The following is a 22,099-nucleotide window of genomic DNA, read 5'->3' on the forward strand; positions in this document are numbered from 1 at the left end:
CAATTTTGAAGGCTTTTTAAGGAAGAAAGCACACAATCCATGCACCTGCAATTGAAAGTAAGGCTGTATATATTCTGTGTAAGACCCAACAACTGGTATCAGGTGTTTCTCCCCCCTTAAAAAAGGGGGGATGTTTCTATGTGCTACGATTGCAAGACAGGCTTGAGAATGGATTTCCAGTAGCCAATGTTCCTGTTTGCTGCAGTGTTCTCTCACCACACACTTTATGAGCAAAGCGAGACTGCAAACCAACCAAATAGTCTTACTTAATGTATGCAGTTGGCACATAATTTGGGCTGCTCTGGTGCCATTTGTTTCAGTTGTGTGTAAACTATATGAAAGATATAGTTTACATTGCAGCCTTCTAGAGCCCAGACTATAAGGTTAAAGACAGGGCGAACCCTTCCTCACTGTATTATCCTAGTCCAAAAATATTACATTACACTTGGTTTTTGAATCTGTTAATCCAATCGAGCTACGCAATCTGACTGATAGGGTTAAACGAGAGCTCTTGAATCTAGATGAACTCTGGGTTTAATCGATAAGCCATACGAGTCATATCCGAACACAAGCACAAAACAGAGCATGGTCTTCATACACTGACTGGCCAGCAAGCACTTGCCAACAAGAAGTCCCTTTAGGGGAAAAGGTGGGGTATAAAGAAATATATGACAACAACAGCAACAGGAAGCTTCAGGGTCATCTCAGTCATACCCGAGACGTTGCAGTACTACTACTCTGATTTAATACAGAATACCAACTATTTTCTTCTGTTAGATGCTGAGAATGCCAAATATTGTATAAGCTGATTGGATCAGGACACCAAGAGAATGTAAGAGGGGGGAAAGGTAGCTTGAAAAAGAGAATTCATTACAGGCAAGAGAAAACATTCTCTGATTTCACACAGGATGCTTTTGAATTATGCTGGGTGGCTTACCTGAACACATTAGCATAGAAAGACATGGTGCTCTTCAGTCCTGAAACCTCTGGTTTGACAAAACTGAAGCAAGTTTCATGAGCAAATATTCTGGAGTGGTGTGGTGCAGAAAGAGGAAGCCTGTTCACTATATGCTGCAGACTTGGTGGGTACTGGCTACAACACACACTCTGTTTTAAGAGGCTGCTCCACCATTCACAAAGCACCTTTAAGTAAACATTCTACAAAATTATTCGTGCTGCTGAAGAAAAGACACTTCTGTTATTGTAATCTGTTAATCCCTGTCAGATATATGTAATCTGGTTAGTAACTGTTCCGCAGAAATTGCAAAACCAGAGTTTTGCTATCTTGATGTTGGGTTTAGTAGATAAACCCAGAGCTGACTAATACAGTTCAATACAAAATTGCAAGAATTCAGAATCTGATAATGAGCATCTGCTAACAGTCTTCGGACCGACTCAGCCATTCTGAGACTCTTCAATTCCGAAATAATAGGCACAATCCTGACATTCGTTTTCCCCATATTGCCCTTTCTAAAATCTTACTTTTCTTTTGCAAATATGAAGCTTAACTATCAGACAGGATTGAAATGTCAAGTGGACATGTGCCCAGACATTTGATATATTGGTTATTTGTTTGGACAGATCAAGCTACCATCACAGAAAGGAAAGAAAAAGACAAGATTAGCTCAGTTCATTGTTGGAAAAGTGCATTTGAAAACTTGCTAACTTCAGTACATTTCTTTCCATTTTGCTCCCTGACTGGAAGAGAAATGAGAAGTTCTTCAGTGTCTTTACTCACGGGTATTTTTCAGTTGAGTTCTGCAGACTTTAAAAAGCAATATTAATTCAGAGAGAGAGAGAAATAAGATTAAGTTTCAGTGATAGCACAGCAAAATGTCACTCAGCTGAATTCCAGCACTGCCTCTAGAGTGGTCTACTGGGGGCAACCGGTACACAAAATTCCTCCCCCACCCCATCAGACCTAAATGCGCAAGCAAACATCTAATTGATGAACAAATGCTCAAGAAAATTAGAATGGAAAAAGGACCCGTTTCCTCAAAATATTATTTCTAGAGGCAGCCTTAAGGTTGCAAACCACGGCTCACCTGCAATGAAAACAAAGGCAAACGTTGCCAGAGTCAGCGAGGAGCCGCTGCTGATCATGTTGATGAACAGCTTGAACAAAGGATATAGCAACAATATGGCCCAGAAGAGCCAATTCAATAGAGTCCACGGCCGCCGAGGTGGCACTATGGGAGTGCCAGGATAGGCTCCTGTTCTGTAGTATTCCTCTTGAAAAGAATCCTGGTTAGGGCAAAGGAGGAGAGAGAAGACGTCAAGGGGCCCAGAGCATGCCCATCCCCTCCGAGTCTCCACCGAGTCTCCAGCCAGGTGTAGCAAATCTCCTTGTTCACCTTAGTAACTATTTTTGCCACACTGTCACTCACTTCTACCTTAGCACAGGAACCCAAGAAACGATATGTGCACAGGGAGAGAACCACACATGCGACCTAAGCTTTGAATTCCCTTTTCTCTGAAATGGATCCCACTAATAAGCTACTGTGCAGTTTTAAATGCTGCTGCTATAGAAACTGCTGTGCTGAGCAGCAGAGGTCCAAGGAACAGATACATAGACATGCACATAGCCATCCTTTGGATTCCAATTGGCTCCTGCAGAAGGTTTGATCACCTCTGATCTCTTGGTGGACATTGTGGAGGAATATGACAGAGGCAACAAGCTTGCCTGTTCCCCGCTCTTAGTTTATCAGTCACCAACTCTGCAGTTTTAATGAGCCCTTATCTCTAAGAGATTTATAATCAAAAGAGAAGAATATTTACTGATCTTGGTGTAACATTTTGCAACATCAACATAGTTAGTTTCTAGTTCCTCTACAAACCAAGCAATAAACATATGGGGGGGGGTAGTACACATAAACAAATCCTTCACCTACTGCACTTGTGTCACTTTCTAATTTTAATAATTTGGGAATTGATTTATGCACTTAAGTTTCTGGGGAACAAAACAACCCATTTGGGGAAGTTCTGCTGCTTACGTTACTTTAGATTATTCAGATCAGATAATATGTATTTTTGGGAAAGACACATAAGAGGCCTGAGGGTTGTTTCTAGCTGCCAACTATGAGAAATTGCTCGTTGCCAAATTGGTTTTGATGAAGCAAGGAAATGAGATATAATCCAGAGATCTAATCAAGTCTGTCAGCACCTCTATAATACATTCTTCTTAGATTCAGCTTCACAGGGAAATTTGTCTTTTCCATTTATTTAGTGGGGGGGGGGGCTTTCTGCCAGAAAGTGACTCTTCCTTTTTTTTATGTACCACTGATGAAATACATTGCATGTTTATTTCTATCCATTACAGTGATCACAATTTGAACATATTCCACGCTTTTAGACCTTCTACTGGGCAACCTCATGCCAGCTTCCCCCCTTTATTGTGTGAGCAAGAACCTACCCACCCCTTCCTTCCTGGTTATCATCATTTTGTGTTGTTGGAAGTGTTCTAAAACACTTAATAAAGCATATAAATCAATGAAATCCAGAAGTATGTATTTTTCCTTCCAAAAAGGCACAGAAGGAATATGCAAATTATGGAGGATTTTGAAGATGTGACTTCCTTTGTACGTTCAGGGAGAGTTAAACATTTGAGAATCTCATCCTCCAGGTATCGGGAACAAACTACATGGGAAGAACATCAACATCATTCTAGACTTGTGAGCATCTAGAGGCATTAGGCTGGCTTCTTTTGAAAACAAAAAAGCTGGACTCGATGGGCCTTGAGTGGATTCAGAGTAACAATTCCTCTCTTTGTAGCACAATAGCTTAACAATATCTAATCAGCTTGAAGCACTATCAGCCAATTGTTCAAATATACAGATTAATTCAAACTAATGGATGGTAGATTTGAAATGGGGAGAGGGTTTGGGGGAGGTTAAAAAGGTACTGCATGCCATTATCTTGTGCATTGTTCATGGCAGAGCACAATAATTAAAGTCCTAGTAGCAGAAAGAAAGCAGCAGACTTATGCTCTGTTGCACAGGGTGTGTGTGTGTGTCTCCCCTGCCTTGCCTCCTCCTCGATTTCTAAACACAAATTAGGGTGACCAGATTCAAAAGAGAACAGGGCTTCTCCAACTTTTAATAGTGGAGTAGAAGAGAGTATTTCCGCAGGTGTAGCTTGCTGCTGATATCCTTTCTTCTGCATCATTAAAGGTGCAGGAGCCCTGTCTTCCTTTTGCAACTGGCTACACCAACACAGATGCAGAGAGTTTTTGCTGTTTAAAATGCATTAGGAAATACAACTACTGCAGGAGACTGTCTGCAAAGAGGCTGAAAATCCATGTAGAGCCTTTTATCATCCGAAGAGCTGCTGAATAATAAACCAACCTTCTCTTGATAGAGTTTGTGAAGCCATTTAGAACATTCCTGCTCATCTTCTGGGATTTCCTCTAATGGAATCCGCCTACAAAGGATAAAGAGGAGAGAAAGAGAAAACCGCTTGCCAGCATTTGCTATATAATTAAAACCAACAATTATTAAATTAGAAGTGGGCAAATGTGTACAAATTCCAATCTAAAGCCATATGCAATCGAGTCAAGAGTGCATCAAAATGTATTAGCTGATACAACTTGTACAATCAACTGTTTGGGTTAAGTATATTAAGGAAGGCAAAGTGAATATACTTACCTTACATATAAATCTGCCTGGTATTTTTTCCCATTTAAAACTCCCAGCAAAGTTGGATTCTCATTATTTCTAAAGTTCAGTGTAGAATCATACACGGCTGAAACTACAGAGGAAGAGAAGACACCACACGCTATGATTGCTGTCACAGACTGATTTTTAGCACTACTGCGCTATCTCAGGGAGCATCCCAAGTCCCCTGCCTCCATCCAACGGTGGAAAATAATCACCTGCTATAGGCAGAGACGGTGGTTTATTATGTATTTACTTTTAAAAATACATACTACAACAACTGATAGGGAAGGACACTCAGAGGTAGGAAAGAAAGTGAGCTGCCTATCAAAAAACAAATTAGAGCTCAAATCAGATCCGGAACCACAAATTACACATAGCAAATGAGTGTGAGAGCTGTAGGAAGGCACATGGTAATATCTTGACCAGTGTGTGGCTGGAGCAAACCAACACCCGGCTCTCCAGGATGTTGGATCTGCCACATGAGACATTTTAAAGAAGCGGCAACCCAGTGTGTGGTGTGACGTCTGCAGTAGCAGATGGCTGAAGACAGGAGAAAGGCTTGGTGCCTAACACAACAGATGCAACCACCTGCAAACCCTCTCCTGAGGGTGGAGGGGGCACCTCAGCAACTAGGTGCAATGGATACAGCAGCACACCATGTCCTGCAAACACCCAGCCAAGGGAGGCAAAAGGTGGATAGTTATTGACAAATGCGCACGCGCACACACACACACACAAGCTCCTAAGGTGCACCAGATACACATGCACAAACACGCATATGTTTTCCAGGTTCTTGTCCCGCAGAGCGAGGCAAGAGCATTCCATGAGAGCATCCTAGGAAAACATGGGATTTCCTGTCCCTTCTCCTGCAATATACTTAGTATTCAAAACGGTGGAACTTCTGCCAAACTGAGATCAGACAGGCCCACTCCTGGCTACACTCAGACTCTCTAATTCCAGCAGGCTAAAAGCCTAAGGTGATGTACAGGTTCCTGTTTGGTTTTATTATGTTTTTATTGTTTTGTGCTATTATAAAAGCTACTGATTAAACGGTGCATAAAAACCTGAAATAATAAATAGCCGGTTTTCAGTTAAACTATCTGGTTGTCCAAAAATCTTACAGAGTCAGAAGACGGGAAATATTCCAGTTCATTTCAAACAAATTCAAAGACTGTTTTAGCAATAAGAAGCATGCTATGTCTTGCATCCCTTTTGCAGGCATATACAGCTGCCTGGGAGAATGGCAGAAGATAGGAAGAAAAGAAGGTGGCATCTTGTTTAGAGCACATTGTCAGTTAACAATCTCACTCCCATTCCGAAGGCTGATCATGTGAATGTAGGGAAAGGACTGCAGCTCCAGAATTCCGGCAGACCTAAACTGCTGCGAGTAAAATGAAGATGAAAAATGGCCTCTACAGGTTGTGCTTTCACTTTCTGGAAGTGAAGGGTAAGCCAGTAACTGCTACAACAGTAGCGTGCAAGTCCGCGATACAAGATGAACTGACAAATTGAATTAGAGATCTAAGGAAAGTGCAGAGAGCTTTATACACCAATTAAAATGGTCCTCTGAAAGGAGAGAACTGTAGTGCTTGTTTGGCTGAAAGTAAGTAGAGCTAATGATCCACAATTAAGCTTGTCAGCTCATATCATTCTGGCACCACAGCCCTATTTGTCATTGATCTTTTAACTCTTAACTATCTGGATTTTTGCTGAACATTTCATTCAGGATGGAAATATTTTCCATCTGCTGATATTTTCTCACCAGGAGCAGCCAAACTCCTAAATATTTTGAGTAATTTACCTTTCACAGCAATCTTGCTTGGACCAACTGTAATAGGTCAGTATACAAAAAATGTGTGTGTGTGTGTGTGTGTGTGTGTATTTAAAAAATTGAACAATGCAAAACCACACATATCCCTCCCTACACTGATGTTACAACCCAAATGGGCTTATTTTTGCTTGTCCAACAAAAACCACTGAATCATTTGAAGTTGTATGGCATAAATATGAGGGCAGGAAAGGGTCCTAAGCACCTCTTCCCTTTGAAATGAATTTTTTTTTAAAGAAAACAAATCAGAGAGCTCTGGAAGAAATTCAAATCTTAATAGATATACATCCCAAAAAGAAAAAGAAAAGTACAGGTCAGGAAATGATGGACCAATAAGCTTCTTTATAACGCTATATGCTATTACTTCAGGGCATCTAATAGCAGTCTATTTAGCTGGGAAAATGCTTCTCACATATATTGTGCTAAAGGACAACACATAAAGCAAGGAAATGTAAACTGGAGAGTTCATGCAGTACCTTTGTGCCAGCAAGCAAAAAAAGATTTTGGACAACCAAACTGAAATTAGGACAAAAGGGAAGGAAGGGGCAAAGGATTATGGGACTTCTTTTCAGTTGGCTATGAGGTCTGGCAGGTGTGGAAAACCTATGGCCTCCTGGATGTTGCTGAAAAACAAATCCCAACATCCATGGCCATTGACCATGATTGTTGGGGCGGATGGGAGCTGTAGTCACCTATCTGCATTACAATACAAATCACAAAAAGAAAACCCAAGAGTAAGTTAAAACATATCAATTTTGCAAAATTATCAAAATTTAAAATAACATCCCCCAAATAGTTTAGATTTTTAAAATCCCCTTGACAGTTGACACTGTTTTGAGCCAAAAAGGTAACCTATAACTTTCTCACTGTTAACACATAGATAACTATCCCGTCTAGAGAAAAAAGTCATGGGAACTGTGGGTTCATTTGGATGATCATGTCTCAGCTTTAAAAACCACACAATGAACAAACATAATCTTTCTTTCCTCCCTCCTAGCAAGAGCAATTAAACCAGGAAATCTTCTGTTAACTACAATTCCTGGTTCATTTGACCTGGGAGGGCATGGTTAAGAAGCTTCAGAACAAGCCAGAATATTTAGCCAACCTCAAACCATGATTTAATATCCTGACTTGGTAAACTGGTGGATGGAAGACTTCCTGGCTTGTTTGCTCCAGCTGCAAAGGAAAGGATGAAGGAGCTTCATATGCAGTCATGTCTTGTTCATGTCTCCAGTTATTAAGCCAAAATACCATGGTTAGAATGCAGCCATTTGGAGGAAGGATTTGACGGAAGGGAAGTAGCGTTATTTTGAAATTATCACGAGTAAATTATCATGAGTAAGCAGAACTGCCATTAAGCCTTTGCAGAAAAACTGTTGGTCTAATTTAGTGGCTGATGTGAACCAGTGGCAACTGCTGCTTCTGTTTTAGTTTAGATGCTTATTTAGTTGCAGTATGCAGATAACTCTGAAAAAAGATTTCAAAATAATATCTTGGAAACTTTTCCTTGTGCAATTCCTTACCTACATTTCTCAAACACTGGACGGTGACAGCAAATCCCTTTGTCCGTGGCAGCAGGTGATATTTGAGCTTGGGTAGGCCTTTGGCTTCAGCTACCTGCATGCTGATTTTGTGTTTTTGCTCTGTGAACCTGGTGCCTTCACAGTGAATCAGAAACTGAAAAAGAAATATATATACATATACCACAAAAGAGCTTGATAAGGAAGATAAACCGACTAAAGAAATAACAACAAAACCCTGCAACGAATTCATTACATTTTGTTGTATACCAGTGGACAGTTTACACAGATGAAATCAAATGACTACTGCTGATGCAATATGTTAATGCAGCATTTCAGATAAATCACAAAAGTGCAGCTGTCTCCAAAGGCATTAGGAGAAAGCCTAGCCACTAAGAAAGGTGCATCAGGCTGCAAAGTGCGTTACGCAGCATGAGTGTAGAAGCACGGATGACTCACATGGCTCTTATGCATACCACAATGCTCTTTCCAACTATCTGCCAAATCTGGTATCTGTCTTAAATAGCTTGCCACAGAATAGCTCGGTATCACTGGGGGTATTTGCTTCCAGAGGCAAATACTAGCTTCGTAGGAATGAGCTTCCCCAAGACCACAGCAGAACATGCCACCTATTCATCTCTAGAGCTCAGCCCTCCCTTCAAGTGAGGCCAAAGAGAACTGGAAGATGCTTCATGTGGACTGTATAAAAGAGGGGTGACTAATGTCTTCAACTTTGGAGGAACAGATCTTCCCCAGGCAATCTTCCCCACCTCCCAGGGATAACATGAGGGTCTAAAGGTAAAGGGACCCCTGATCATTAGGTCCAGTCGTGACCGACTCTGGGGTTGCGGTGCTCATCTCGCTTTATTGGCTGAGGGAGCCGGCGTACAGCTTCCGGGTCATGTGGCCAGCAGGACTAAGCCGCTTCTGGAGAACCAGAGCAGCACACGGAAATGCCGTTTACCTTCCCGCTGGAGCGTTACCTATTTATCTACTTGTACTTTGACGTGCTTTCAAACTGAAAGGTTGGCAGGAGCAGGGACCAAGCAACGGGATCGGCAAGCCCTAGGCTCTGTGGTTTAACACACAACGCCACCCGCGTCCCTAACATAAGGGTCTAACTTCAAGCCAAAAACGAAGAAGAGCACAGGAGAACCATGTTCCACTCCTTCACAAAGGTGTCACTGAAGAGGTCTCTAAAGCAGGTTTCCATTTCCTTATGGGAAATGTTCCTTCTGATAGGATGCTCTCATGCTCCTTTTGATCCATCCAGGATCACTTCCTATGCAAAATCTCTTGGGCAGCTGCACTGCACTGCACTGCCCAGCCAAAAAGAAAAGCAAACTAAAAAATCAGGACTGCTGCTCACCTGACAAGCGCCATTCTAAGCTGCAAATGAGAGTTCACCTATTTGGTGCCTGTCAAGTGCATAGTGGCAGCTTGCCAGCCCAAAATGGTGGAGGGGACTGGAGAAAGCTAAAGTACAGGCCAGATACAGCCTACAGGTCTCCTGTTGGCCACCCTTGTCCTACAACAACCACACAAGCCTCTAAAATGATGGAGTTCTTTGGCAAATCAGCTGGTGTGGAAGGGGTTCCCTGAAAAAGGGCAAAAGAGTATTTATGTTCCAAATTCAGAGTTATCACATTTTAATGGTTTTTGTGCCTCCTGAAAATATATGTTTTCTACTCTACTGCCAAGTGTTTTACCCAGAAGTTTTCAGGATAATCCCGGAGATTGAGTAGGGCTTGCACGACATTTTTCCGATCTTCCTCCCACTTTCGCGTGCAGAAAACTATCTCAAGGAAGTACCACATCCAGCCAATGATTGGCATAGAAGCAAGCTCTTTCTTTGCAAGTACTTTGGAACTCTGAAAAACGGAAGAAAAGGCAGAAGAGAATAGTTTATTTAAATAAAAGGCAAGATATCTGTAACAAGAGGAGGGATAATTAAAGAGACACCTGTACACTTTTTTATATACATTCATGCATCCCTTTGAAGAGAGCGAATCACTGGAATAACATTGCAGCAATGTGCTCCAAATGCCCTCAGCCAGACAACACCCAGGTCGCTGTGCTTTGAATTAATCATTACTATTACAAAGCAGGGACATGCAACTTGTTCACAAGTCCACCAACCAAGTACAGCATCTTATGAAGAAGGGGATAAATATCTTGGTTTTGTTTCTTGCTTGAGATTACTCAAACAGGGGATAGTCAAGCACTTAGCTGGCCACAGTATACAACTGATTGGTAGGTTTGATATATATATCTATCAGGTCCGCATAACCTGTGATATACCACCATGCAACATTGAGCTCATCCTCTTCTTCAGCTAGTTCTACTCTTCCAAGCCAATAAAAAGGAAAGTTATAAAAGTGCCAATTTAAAAAAAGAAGATGCACAAAGGCACAACCCAAAATCTAAGTGACCTCCGATTTGCTTCATAGAGTTCCTGTAAAGGGCAATTGGTTGAAATACTAGTCAAGACTCACCCCTAAGACTCCAAATCTTTCGCAAAAGTTCCAGCTACAGAGAAAGTCAATTTCAAAGTTGTGATTAAGGATTACTATGGCATTCTCTGTCCCGTACTTTTCATAATTCTGGGGATCCGTGTAGAGTGTACAAATTGTGCCCGACCACCATTCCAGCAACATCACCAATTCTGGAACGAACAAACAAATCAACGAATACACATTTATAACATAACCAGAGGTTTTGTTAGAGCATTCATTCTTGATTCCTCAGAACATATTTATTTATTTCTTATATTTATATCCTGCCCTTCCTACCAAAGCAGCCCATGGTGAAAATGGATAATAATTGTCTAAGCAGAATCCTGAAGCACCAACAAACCAAATACAATTATACACAAAGAGGGCCTGGTTGTAGGAAACATAGAGATCATTATATCCCTTTAAAAGCACTGGACGAAGGACTTAGGTCATAGAATCATAGAATTGTAGAGCTGGAAGGGACCCAGAGGTTCATGTAGTTCAACCCCCTGCAATGCAGGAATATGCAGGAATATACAGTGATACCTCGGGTTACATACACTTCAGGTTACAGACGCTTCAGGTTACAGACTCCGCTAACTCATAAATATTACCTCGGGTTAAGAACTTTGCTTCAGAATGAGAACAGAAATCGTGCTCCGGCGGTGCGGCAGCAACAGGAGGCCCCATTAGGTAAAGTGGTGCTTCAGGTTAAGAACAGTTTCAGGTTAAGAACGGACCTCCAGAACGAATTAAGTACTTAACCCAAGGTAGCACTCTACAGGGATCCAACCCCCCAGGACCCTGGTGTTTTCAGCGTCACACTCTAACCAACTGAGGCCCTGGATTTAGTTTTCTGCGGGGTTCTTTTATTTTTTACCTACCCTTTTATATTACTGTGAATAGTGTGGAACAGAAGACAGATCTCAGGAAGGGAGACAGCTGACAAGCAAGGAAACTAGGAACTGATCTGCTGCAATACATTCCCATGGGGGGAAAACACGCCTTCAGGCAAGAACAGCTTAAAAGCTTTTGAGCTAAAACTGCTATCGTACTACTGTCAGTGCCACTCAATTTATTTATTTTTAAAATAACCTAACTCTTTGATTTTTTCCCAGAACAAAAGTATTTCTTATCCTAAGTGAATTATAAAATTTAAGGGGTAAATAGACCTGTATCCCAAACAACGGTTGTACCACATAATTTAAATGTGTTTTTTGTGGAGGTGGGACAATTTAAAAGGGGGGGGACTCATTCCCCTGCCTGTTGCTTTTGTCCCCCACCCCACAGTTATGGTTCTCCAAGATGAACTTAGTTCGAAATGGTTAACAAAATGGCTCTTTTAAAATGTGGTGATTTGGAGGGGGTTATTGGGTTGTTTTTAATTTTTATTATATATTTTGTGATATTCTGATTTTGTTGTGTGAACCGCCCTGAGACCTCCGGGTATAGGACAGTATATAAAAAACACATACATACATACATACATACATACATACATACATACAAGGTAAAAGGACCCCTGACTGTTAGGTCCAGTCGCGGACCACTCTGGGGTTGTGGCGCTCATCTCGCTTTACTGGCTGAGGGAGCTGGCGTTTGTCCGCAGACAGCTTTCAGGTCATGTGGCCAGCATGACTAAGCCGCTTCTGGCGAACCAGAGCAGCGCACGGAAACGCCATTTACCGTCCCACTGGAGCGGTACCTATTTATCTACTTGCACTTTGACGTGCTTTCGAACTGCTAGGTTGGCAGGAGCAGGGACTGAGCAAAGGGAGCTCACCCCGTCACGGGGATTCAAACCACCAACCTTCTAATCGGCAAGCACTAGCCTCAGTGGTTAAACCCACAGCACCACCCGCGTCCCTACATATATACCAGAAAGAAGAAAGGGAGGCGGGAATGGATATATGAAGCAGGAATAGCAACTTATTAGAATCTCAGTTGAACTTCAGAACTTGGCAGAGCAAGGGGAAAAAAATTAACCCCACCTACCTAAAACCTTCTCCTTTACATTTCACACTAAACTTTTGGAGAGATGAAGCAGGAAGAGCAGTGTGCCAATTGCATACTGATGACAACAGACTCCAAGTCCCTAGCTGATCTAGCTTACTTATTTAATGCTAAAAAGCATGGGGGATGAAGATGGAACCCAAAAATGCAAACGCCATGGGGTCAAGCAGAAATCCCCCAGCACATTTTTTTGGAGACAGGCATCCAGGTATAAATGGAACCATTGCAATGCAGTACTGCCGCCTCAGACAACTGTTCCTGATGGATATGAAGATCAATTGTATCAGAAACCACTAAAAGATCAAGGAGAGATCAAAAGGGTCACCTTCCCCACATCTTTCTCCTGATAGAAGGAATCCCACTAGGCAACAAATGGTTTTTCCCCCTCACTGCCAAAACCAGACCAAAAGAAGCAGATCTAGAAAAATTAGCTGCATCTAAGAGTGCTTGGATCTGGTTGCCCATGACTTCCCTCAAGCTTCTTTCCCAAGAAAGGGACGTTTGCCATCAGCCTACTATAGATATTTAATATTTTGGTACATATTTTAAAAATGTATTAAAAGAGTGTTCAGACATGAAAATATACACTGTCAAGAGTCAGCACGAATCGCCTTCTTCAGAACTTGGATACAGAAACTTCAAACAACATTTGATTTTAGTGCCTGAAACAACCGTGAATGCAAAAAAGTAAAACAAAAAGCATTTCCCCTACTAAGGATTAAAGCCACGTAGAATATCAACCCCGACTGAAGCTTAAAATAGTTCTCTCAAGTGCACTTGAAAAAAATGACATTTAAATCAGGTGTTACTCTGCAGAATAGTAAAATGATTGCATAATTATCCTTCTGTAAACAGCACTCTCTGTACTCAAGCTTCTTCAGAAGGGGGGAGCAAAAGAAAGTGGGTACCATAAACAGGAAGCCCACATACTCCATTATGCCAAAATTTAGAAGACTTTTTATTTGAACAGACACAAATTTAGTACCATGAATGATTCAGGTCTCAGAATTAAGGGATTCAGATTTATCTGTTTACTTACCTGGTGGCTTTGCTCCTCATGTTGCATTTTAAACTTGCATTCTACTGGTTTATTAGCATGTGTGTCGTACAAGCTACCATCACCCCCACACTCCAGGTATTGAGGTGAATATTTTGAACACAGTGAAAGAGAAGTTACAAAAAATGGAACAAGAACAAGGGAAGATGCTGTCATAGCCAAAAATTCCATTTTGTATACCATCCACAAAAAAGAAAAGCTGCCACTGCTTTGAATGTTGTTGTTTTTTAAAAAGAATAAATATTTTATTATAAAACCACCTTGATATTTTCTGTTGAAGAGTGGTATGTAGGTTAATTAATTAATTAATTAATTAATTAATTAAATATAACAGCTCTCCCTGGATTTGTCTGCCTCAAAGTCTTTAACTGTTAACTGAGGCTCACCGCTTCAGACCCTCAGCCTCATTCTCATGAAGGGCAGAAAATATGATGAAGGTTGTATTCCCTGTACTCCTCCCAAGTAATCCTCATCACATGTAGTTCCTGGGCATGGCTAGTGTTTCAAACAAGGGACGTAATGCAGAGCAATTAAAAAACAAAATGCATGTGTTTAAATGTGATGTGGAAGGTACCCTTGGAAGACTATATGCCACATGAAATCATGCGGTATTTGGCCCAGATGCATTGCTGTTCCCTGACCAGAATGTGCCAAAACACAGAAAAGTGTTCAACTTCCTTCTCCTGCTTTCTACATCCACACTACCAGCCAAATAATGTTTTTACCACTGCAACTTTTGCTCCCCTGCTGTATTCAATCAGCGCCTTCAGGGATGAGTAATTATTTGCCAAGTAATTGTTGTTTATTCAGTTTATCTATGAGCCCATGAATGAGAAAAGAGTACAAGAAAAATGCAACAGCACGCACTCATTTGCAGTCAGGTTTTTTTTTAAAGGGATAAAAATTCAAGGAGCATTAATTAAACCTTATTATTTATAGTCAAGCCTTCACTGTACACATGAGGTGGAGTGGGGGAGATGAGCATCTTCAAAACCAACACAATCCAGGAGCTTACTAGCACTGACTTCAAGTAAAGGTTTTAAAGAAAGATATCAGATTGCCCAATTTCCTGTCAGATTATTGTGGATATACACCTTAGCTTCAAGCACAACAGTCATATATTTAAGTAATACTTCTCTCACACATGCATGTGCACATAAAAGACATGGGATATTTATTTCAGTTCTATAGACCAGCTCACATGTATGGACTGCACAAGGTCAATGGAGGAAGAAAGGGCTCCCAAATAACTTTTGTACTCCAGAAAGTAACTGCCTGACCCTTTCACCAGTTGGACACCAATTCTGATTCATACAAGCCCTGGTGCAAAAACTCCAGAGTGCAGGGCGGGGGGAAATATGGCAAAAGGGTTCCAGAGGGCATGGCAGCAGAAGAGTGGGAAGCTTAAGCAAGACTCACTATATTGAGATGAATAAATGATTCTGTAATAGCAGTTTTACCTCCAAGTTCATGAGCAACACTGTCTTATAAGAACTCACAGGGAAAGGTAGAGAAAGAAAGAGAGAGACAACTTCACAGAGTTAAACTAGGACAGCAGCCTAATTAGCCGACATAAATTATCTCAGCTATGTTGAACAATTTAGATACATTTGAAGAGCTGGCCTCCTTTCCCCATCCCTTAAGCCAGAATTAATGTGGCATAACTAGAAAATAGATCTTGGAAGTTGCCAGGCTATTTTTTTTCAATTCCTAAAAAACAGCCAAATAAACCTTTTCAGAAGATTGCACAAACTGGGACATATGTTTGCTCCAATGACAAATATTTTAAGCATTCTGCTAACCTTTCCTTACTACCTTAAGGGAGGACTGGCTGAGTTTTACTACTCTCCAGCTCTGCCACTTCAAATGTCACAAGTAACACCTCTAGACAAAACATGTACTGCTGTCATGCCTAGCCTAACTTGTTTCTTCAGCATGAACGGCTCTACATCTACATAAAGAAATTTACCCTGAAGAATTTTCCATTTTGGTTGTTCCGTTTATGTCATGTAGTATGACAGGTACTAGAATGTGTTTTAGAGCACAAAAAGGAGATTCCCATTTGCACATAACTTCCAATATTCTAAAAGCTTTGGAGCTCCATATTTTATTACCCTGTTACGATATGGAGAGAGACATTTTATGTAAGCCAAATCGTATGCTGGGCACACCCTTCCCATTCCCCAGAAAAACTACCATTTTCATTAAAAGCTTCATCTGGCCGGCTGCAGACATTGCCTGAGATCACCGCTACACTGAGATGGAAAACCTTTTCATAGCAACTTCCAAGCAATTGATCTGAAAATAGCTATTTCCAGAGAAGTCAACCAGATGGTATTCTGGGGAATACATGCTACATATTTTCAGTATCCTTTCAAAATACACACACACACACACACACACACACACACACACACACACACAAAACAGAAGACTATAACTGGGATAAAATACCATTTAGGAAATCTCATTCCTGATGCTACAGAGTTTGAGAGAGAGAGATTTCAAACAGAAGGAAAGGTACAAAATGAGAGAGGGACAGAAAAGTTCAAAAACTTCCCTAAAAATAAAGGAACACCAATCCAGTGTTATATCAAACAGGCAACCTCACAAAGTTGGTTACAGCATGTGTGGTGCTGATAACATCAAGGCTGAGGGTTCAATCCCCTTAAGGGGCTGCTGCATATTCCTGCATTGCAGGGGGTTGAACCAGATGATCCTCTGATTCATAAGCCCAGAGTCATTAATACACACACACACACAATTCCTCCCCCTACACACACCAATGCTCTTACTTGCTTAGAGCACAGGTGCTTACACACATTTCTCCCTTTAACCCCAATCCACCTCCTTCCTTTCCATCAGCATAAGATTGAGGCTGATACCATGTTGGGATGCATTGTCACTCATCACAGCAATTCCCCCCAGTTTGATAGTTTAGGGTAAGGTAAAGGAACCCTGAATGGTTAAGTCCAGTCAAAGGCGACTATGGGGTTGCGGTGCTCATCTCACTTTCAGGGTGAGGGAGCCGGAATTTGTCCACAGACAGCTGTCCAGGTCATGTGGCCAGCAGGACTAAACCACTTCTGGTGCAACGGAACACAGCAATGGAAACCAGAGTGCATGGAAACACCATTTATCTTCCCGCCGCAGCGGTACCTATTTATCTACTTACACTGACATGCTTTCTATCTGCTAGGTTGGCAGGAGCTGGGACAGAGCAACAGGAGCTCACCCCATTGTGGGGATTCAAAACACGACCTTCTGATCAGCAAGCCTCAGAGGTTCAGTGGTTTAGGCCACAGCGCCACCCACATCCCTGATAGTTTAGGGCAGGGATCAGCAACCTTTTTCAGCCATGGGCCAGTCCACCATCCCTCAGACTATGTGGGGGGCTGGACTATATTTTTTTTTGGGGGGGGAAATGAACGAATTCCTATGCCCCACAAATAACCCAGAGATACATTTTAAATAAAATCACACATTCTACTCATGTAAAAACACCAGGCAGGCCCCACAATTAACCTAGAGATGCATTTTAAATAAAAGGACACATTCTACTCATGTAAAAACATGCTGATTCCCGGACCATCCGCGGGCCGGATTTAGAAGGCAATTGGGCTGGATCTGGCCCCTGGGCCTTAGGTTACCTACCCCTGGGTTTAGGGTAACCCCCATGCAGTCATGTAATCAAGATAAGCCACCAGAAGGCAAGCAGGAGCCTTGCTGAGCTAATTAAGAATTGGTTTTTTCCCTTTATGTTTCTTTATTTCCCACTCCTATTTAAACTAGGGGCTTATTAGATCCTCCTGACTCCTTATGCAGTAGGTGAAACCCCATTTTAAACACTTACCTTTTTATTTTGCACTAAATATATATCCAAAGGCTACTGAAAAGGAGGCAGAAGGAAGGCAAGCAGAATATCACAGTGTTTTAAATGCCCACACCTAGTGAACTTTAGTCAGAGATCAAGTCCTCTCAATACCTAAAGGCTTCCAAATCTAACATTTAGTTTTAACTATGCCAATATACAAATATAAGCTCAAATGAAAAAGTAGTCTACCTAATGCCAAAAATAAAACATAGATAATTTGAAAAGACTATAACATTTTTCAACTAAGGTGTAGAAGAGGTCAAACGGGAAAATAACTCTAAATAAATACTTGGCAAGCGAAAGACAATCCTCTCATTTGTGCAACAATGTCTTTTTCTTCTCTATTAACATTACAGGCACTGTTACAATGGACAATAAGGAAATCTGATATGCACTCACAAACTGAGTGCCAGGGGGGCTGCAATTAAACACCATCAACAATGCACTGGAGTTCCATTTTTAGTACTTATTATTATTATCATCTTATTTCTTCAATTTCTTCAATTTCTAAATCAAAATGGAAGAATTATGTTGTAAAAATGTGATATAAAATTTTCCAGTTGAGTCCCTACAAGAGGAGTGGATGGAGAAAGAAAATTAGCCACTAAAAGAGAAAACCAGATGTTTCAGAATACCCAGTGTGGAAAGGCAGCAAAGCCTGTAACAAGTGCAAATCTATGCTGCTTGCTGCCAGTTCTGGTTGTTGGTGCCACACTACATCATGGCAGACACCGCCCCATTCTAGTGTGGTGTGTAGAAATCTGACCAGTGAGTTTGTGCAGGCTCAGAAGAATGATCTCACATTCCTTTTCAAGCAGATATCCAGTGTAATCATCTGGATTAACAGACAGACACAGAGAAGTTTTTGTAAGAATTAGCATTCAGCCATGTTTTCACCCCCCCCCCTTCAGAAAATCATTCTACAATTTCAATTCTTGAACAGCTCCAGTGAGTACGCTGGCTAACCTAATGACAGATCCCCAAAGAACATGAAAATTCAATAGGCTAAATCATATCTAGGGGTATACTGAAAACCACCCTGTGATTCTCAGATGAAGGGCAGTATATAAATTTTATTAATAAATAAATATCAGGTCTGAGGGGGGCCCAAACACAAGGACTCACACTCACTCTACTCTTGCAAACCTACTCTCCTGCCTGCCTGCCACCACCTCCTTCTTTATTTTTAGACTCATATTATTGTAGCAGCATTCTCTTCTCTATCCCTGGTTGGGTAGCTTGAGTAGCAAGCATAGGATTCCTCCTAACTTGCTTTCCCCCACACCCTAGGAATTCAGAAAGAATGTCTTCCCATTGTTCTACTGGCCAGTTTCCTTCTTGCTATGCGCTGTACACTTACTTCACAAGAAAAATCACCCGAGGACACTGAAGGACTAGGACAGTGGCAGGAATCTCATTTCCCAGAGGGGTAGCTATTTTCTTTTTATGCCCTGGACTTATGACGCCTTAAAGATGAACAGGTTTATTATGGCCTTATGCCACTGTTTAAGGTGGCAAAAACACCTTTGTTATTTTAGGAACGTGTTCAAGACACAAGAGAATCTGTGGGATAACAAAAATGACAAAATATCTAGTCACAAGAAAAGTAGGTGCTGTACCCTTTCATTCAGTTGTTCCAAAAGCTGTACATACTTTAAAAACTGCCCCAAGTAGGCTCACACACTAACTCACTCTCACAGAAAGATGTTGAAAATACACTCAGCTTCTCCAGCCCTCACAGCCCTCACCTCTTTTATGTACTTTGTTAAAAGGAGAGATATATTAAGACTGGCCCAAGCCTCTAACGATCCTGCTTCTCAAATGCCAGACACATTAAGTGGTGTCACTGTGTGTCTCTCAGCAAGCACACACTGGAAAAATAATTTCTAGACGGTCTAGAAAACATAGAAACAGCATAGAAAAAATAGTCCTTGCACCACTTTACCACTTTCTGGATCTAAGCTTGAGGAGAGAACTTTCTTGGGTTCTTCAGTATTTGCTTTGGATTTTACTTTCCACATAACATAGTTTCAACTACAGACTTTGCTTCCTCATTGCTTACCCGCAGACTATAAATTACCTATGAATAGGTTAAATAGCACCAGTCCCCGACTTACCACACATAACAGAGTCTCCATTTCAAGCTTTATATACAAAAACTTCATTCAGCATATTCTAACCCTGGGAATACTCTGCCATCAGTATTTAAACAGCCATATGTTACATTATTGTGAGAGATAATTTTGATACTTCACATCTGCTAAAGACCATTCCCTTTTTATTGGTCAACTTAACTATTTGTTTAACCATTATTCTACTAGAGTTTCAAAAAACCTGTTGCAAAAATTATTATTTTCACTGCCACTCCTTTTTCTATTTTTTCTTCCTCCAAGGGCAAGTATTCTAAACTCTCCACTCAGCCCCTGGTTAAGACCAAAGAGCTTTGCCATTCACTGGAGAATGATTTCATCCCATCTATCCAAATGTCATAATTTGTACAGTGTAATTTGATCCAGAGATTTAATAACATCCCTTTGAAGCACACAAGAATAGCTATTGGCATCGTCTTTATTTATTCAGAAAGAAAATTAGGAACCAAGACAACTAACACCCGTGCCACACACACACACACACTATCCCTTTGGTTCTCTTAGAAAGGCAAGCACACCTGTCATCAAAGCAGGCTGTGGGGGAGAAAAATCACTCCTCTGAAAGTGGCCACCAGGGAGCCCGTTACCCGCTATAGAGATTATTCACAGACTTCAGCTCTTGTCTGTCTCTCTAGAGAGAGACTGTTTCAGATAGAGGAAGATTCCCTTGAGTTCAAGGTTTCTTTGGGAGTGGGAGGTGGGAATGGGGCATTTTTGAAAGCAGCCAATTCAAGACTCATGCAAGCAGTATGTAGGCTGCCATTTAACCAGGGTTAAGAGACTGTGAGGCAGTTGTGTGTGTCCCCTGGTTCCCACCAGCTCCTCCTTGGGATAAAATGGTTTCAAACCACTTTTGTTGTTTCCATGGGCTGGACATACCTTGTGACAATCTCTTACTTTGCTTCATTAAAGCTATCATAGAAGATAGAGTTTGTTAGAAATTTAGCCTTGCTGGCAGCTCATAACCTATCTCCTAACTAGGTTGTTGTTTACAAAAAGGAAATTTTTGAACTGCACAGTGGTATGTGATTGTAACTCATGTGCATAGTACATGCCACTCACAGACACTCTGCATGGACGCTTTGTTGCTTAGAGTCATTCTGGGACATTTAGAAGCCAAAAACAGAATGGCAGAAAATCCTTAGAACCTGGAATTCAACAACAATAATGCAGAACTGTTTCATTTTTCTAATCCAATTGTGTTTGAAACATAGACTGAAAAGCCCTCATTGTGCAAATCTGTAGAAATGTATCCAGTTGGAACTATCTGCCAATAACAAAGGTTTCCATGAGTAGAAAGGAGAGGCTGCTCAATAATATATACTTAGGAAATTGAGGAGAGCAGAGTGTGGGAAGAAAAGAAGCTCAACTACCTGCAGCCTAACCATTAGAGACAAAAAAACACAAGCTATGTTCGTCTGAGGGAAACCCAAAAGCAACGATAATGTAATTGCTCAGTACTTTGTGATATTTTATATGGCTGTAACAAATGCAGCTGTCTTAGCCTTTGTGGTATCCAAAGGAATTCATCCTGTGATTTGTAGAAGTTATTTATCACTATCTTCATAATCACAGTAAAACTTGGCACTGTTGCTAAACTTGGAAGACACTTCTACATGGCTTTTATGTGTGCCACAATCATGTGACTTATTTAGGAACAACTAGGAGATTCTTCCTCGCCCCCCACCAAAAGTAGGATGAAACATATGCCCCAACACACATCTGGCAAAAGCAACATGGAATGCTTTATGCATTTAAAATTCACCCTCCCACAACACAACAGAAATAAAAGGTATAAAAATGTCTTACGGCTTGAAATGCAATAAGCCAGCTTGCAATTGACCTTCCTGAAAAGTTGCTTGTTGAACGGCCAGAGGATTAATGTGAAGAGTTGAATGAAGTTGATTATCAGTCCCGACACTATAAATACATAACTGATAAGGAGGTGGCAAATGAATTGAGACTTCAGAAACCCAACGATGTCCATGATTTAAAGCGGCAATGCAAAGTCTCCAGAAAGCAATCCAAATAATTCGGAAAGTTAACTGCAAAAAAGATGAGAAAACGTTTGTTTTTAAAAAGGTTAAACTCATGTTACTGTGATGAATCCAACTCTTTTCTACCCAAGAGCAGCAACGTATTTAATGTCACCCTCACAAAAAGTAAATCTCACAAAATTAACATTAGATGATACATTGGGACCATCTCTGAAATGTAGCACTAGTTATGGGGTAGTCTATGGTCACTGGGTCATACCCTTCTTTGATCCTTTGATCTTGATTATATCTTAGGGTCCAACGCATGTTCCAGATTATAGCAGGGGTTGATTTTTTTTACAGATGGAGGGAAATATGGGAAGTGTAGAAAGCAGCTATATAAAGCTACATTTTGAAACTTTGCTCATTAAAAAAAGAAAAGAAAATGTGACATTTTTCAGACACACACAAACAAAGACACATGTTACTAACACCCATAATGGATGCAGACCCTGTTAAGAGGTCACTGCA

At 41.0% G+C, this 22,099-nt stretch overlaps 1 protein-coding gene across 8 annotated transcripts in view; it reads right to left on the reverse strand.

The window, feature by feature from the left end:
- The window catches only part of AGPAT4 (1-acylglycerol-3-phosphate O-acyltransferase 4), a 64,271-nt gene that overhangs the window by 9,729 nt on the left and 32,443 nt on the right, over positions 1–22,099 (reverse strand). For 6 of the 8 annotated variants that reach the window (XR_008329590.1, XR_008329588.1, XR_008329589.1 and 3 more), the window contains 7 exons: positions 21,402–21,637; positions 10,499–10,668; positions 9,713–9,874; positions 8,007–8,160; positions 4,644–4,746; positions 4,344–4,419; positions 2,046–2,244 (listed from right to left, as the gene is read on the reverse strand). Coding sequence is in view for 5 of the 8 variants with exons in the window: in XM_053382344.1 (XP_053238319.1) it covers positions 2,046–2,244; positions 4,344–4,419; positions 4,644–4,746; positions 8,007–8,160; positions 9,713–9,874; positions 10,499–10,668; positions 21,402–21,579 (1,042 nt within the window). In the remaining 3 variants the exon portion in view is untranslated. Of the gene's footprint in view, positions 1–2,045; positions 2,245–4,343; positions 4,420–4,643; positions 4,747–8,006; positions 8,161–9,712; positions 9,875–10,498; positions 10,669–16,743; positions 16,963–21,401; positions 21,638–22,099 lie in introns of those variants that run through there. The other 2 variants (XM_053382347.1, XM_053382348.1) reach the window with 2 other exon arrangements.

Source organism: Podarcis raffonei, chromosome 3, assembly GCF_027172205.1.
Source record: "Podarcis raffonei isolate rPodRaf1 chromosome 3, rPodRaf1.pri, whole genome shotgun sequence".
NCBI lineage: Eukaryota > Metazoa > Chordata > Lepidosauria > Squamata > Lacertidae > Podarcis > Podarcis raffonei.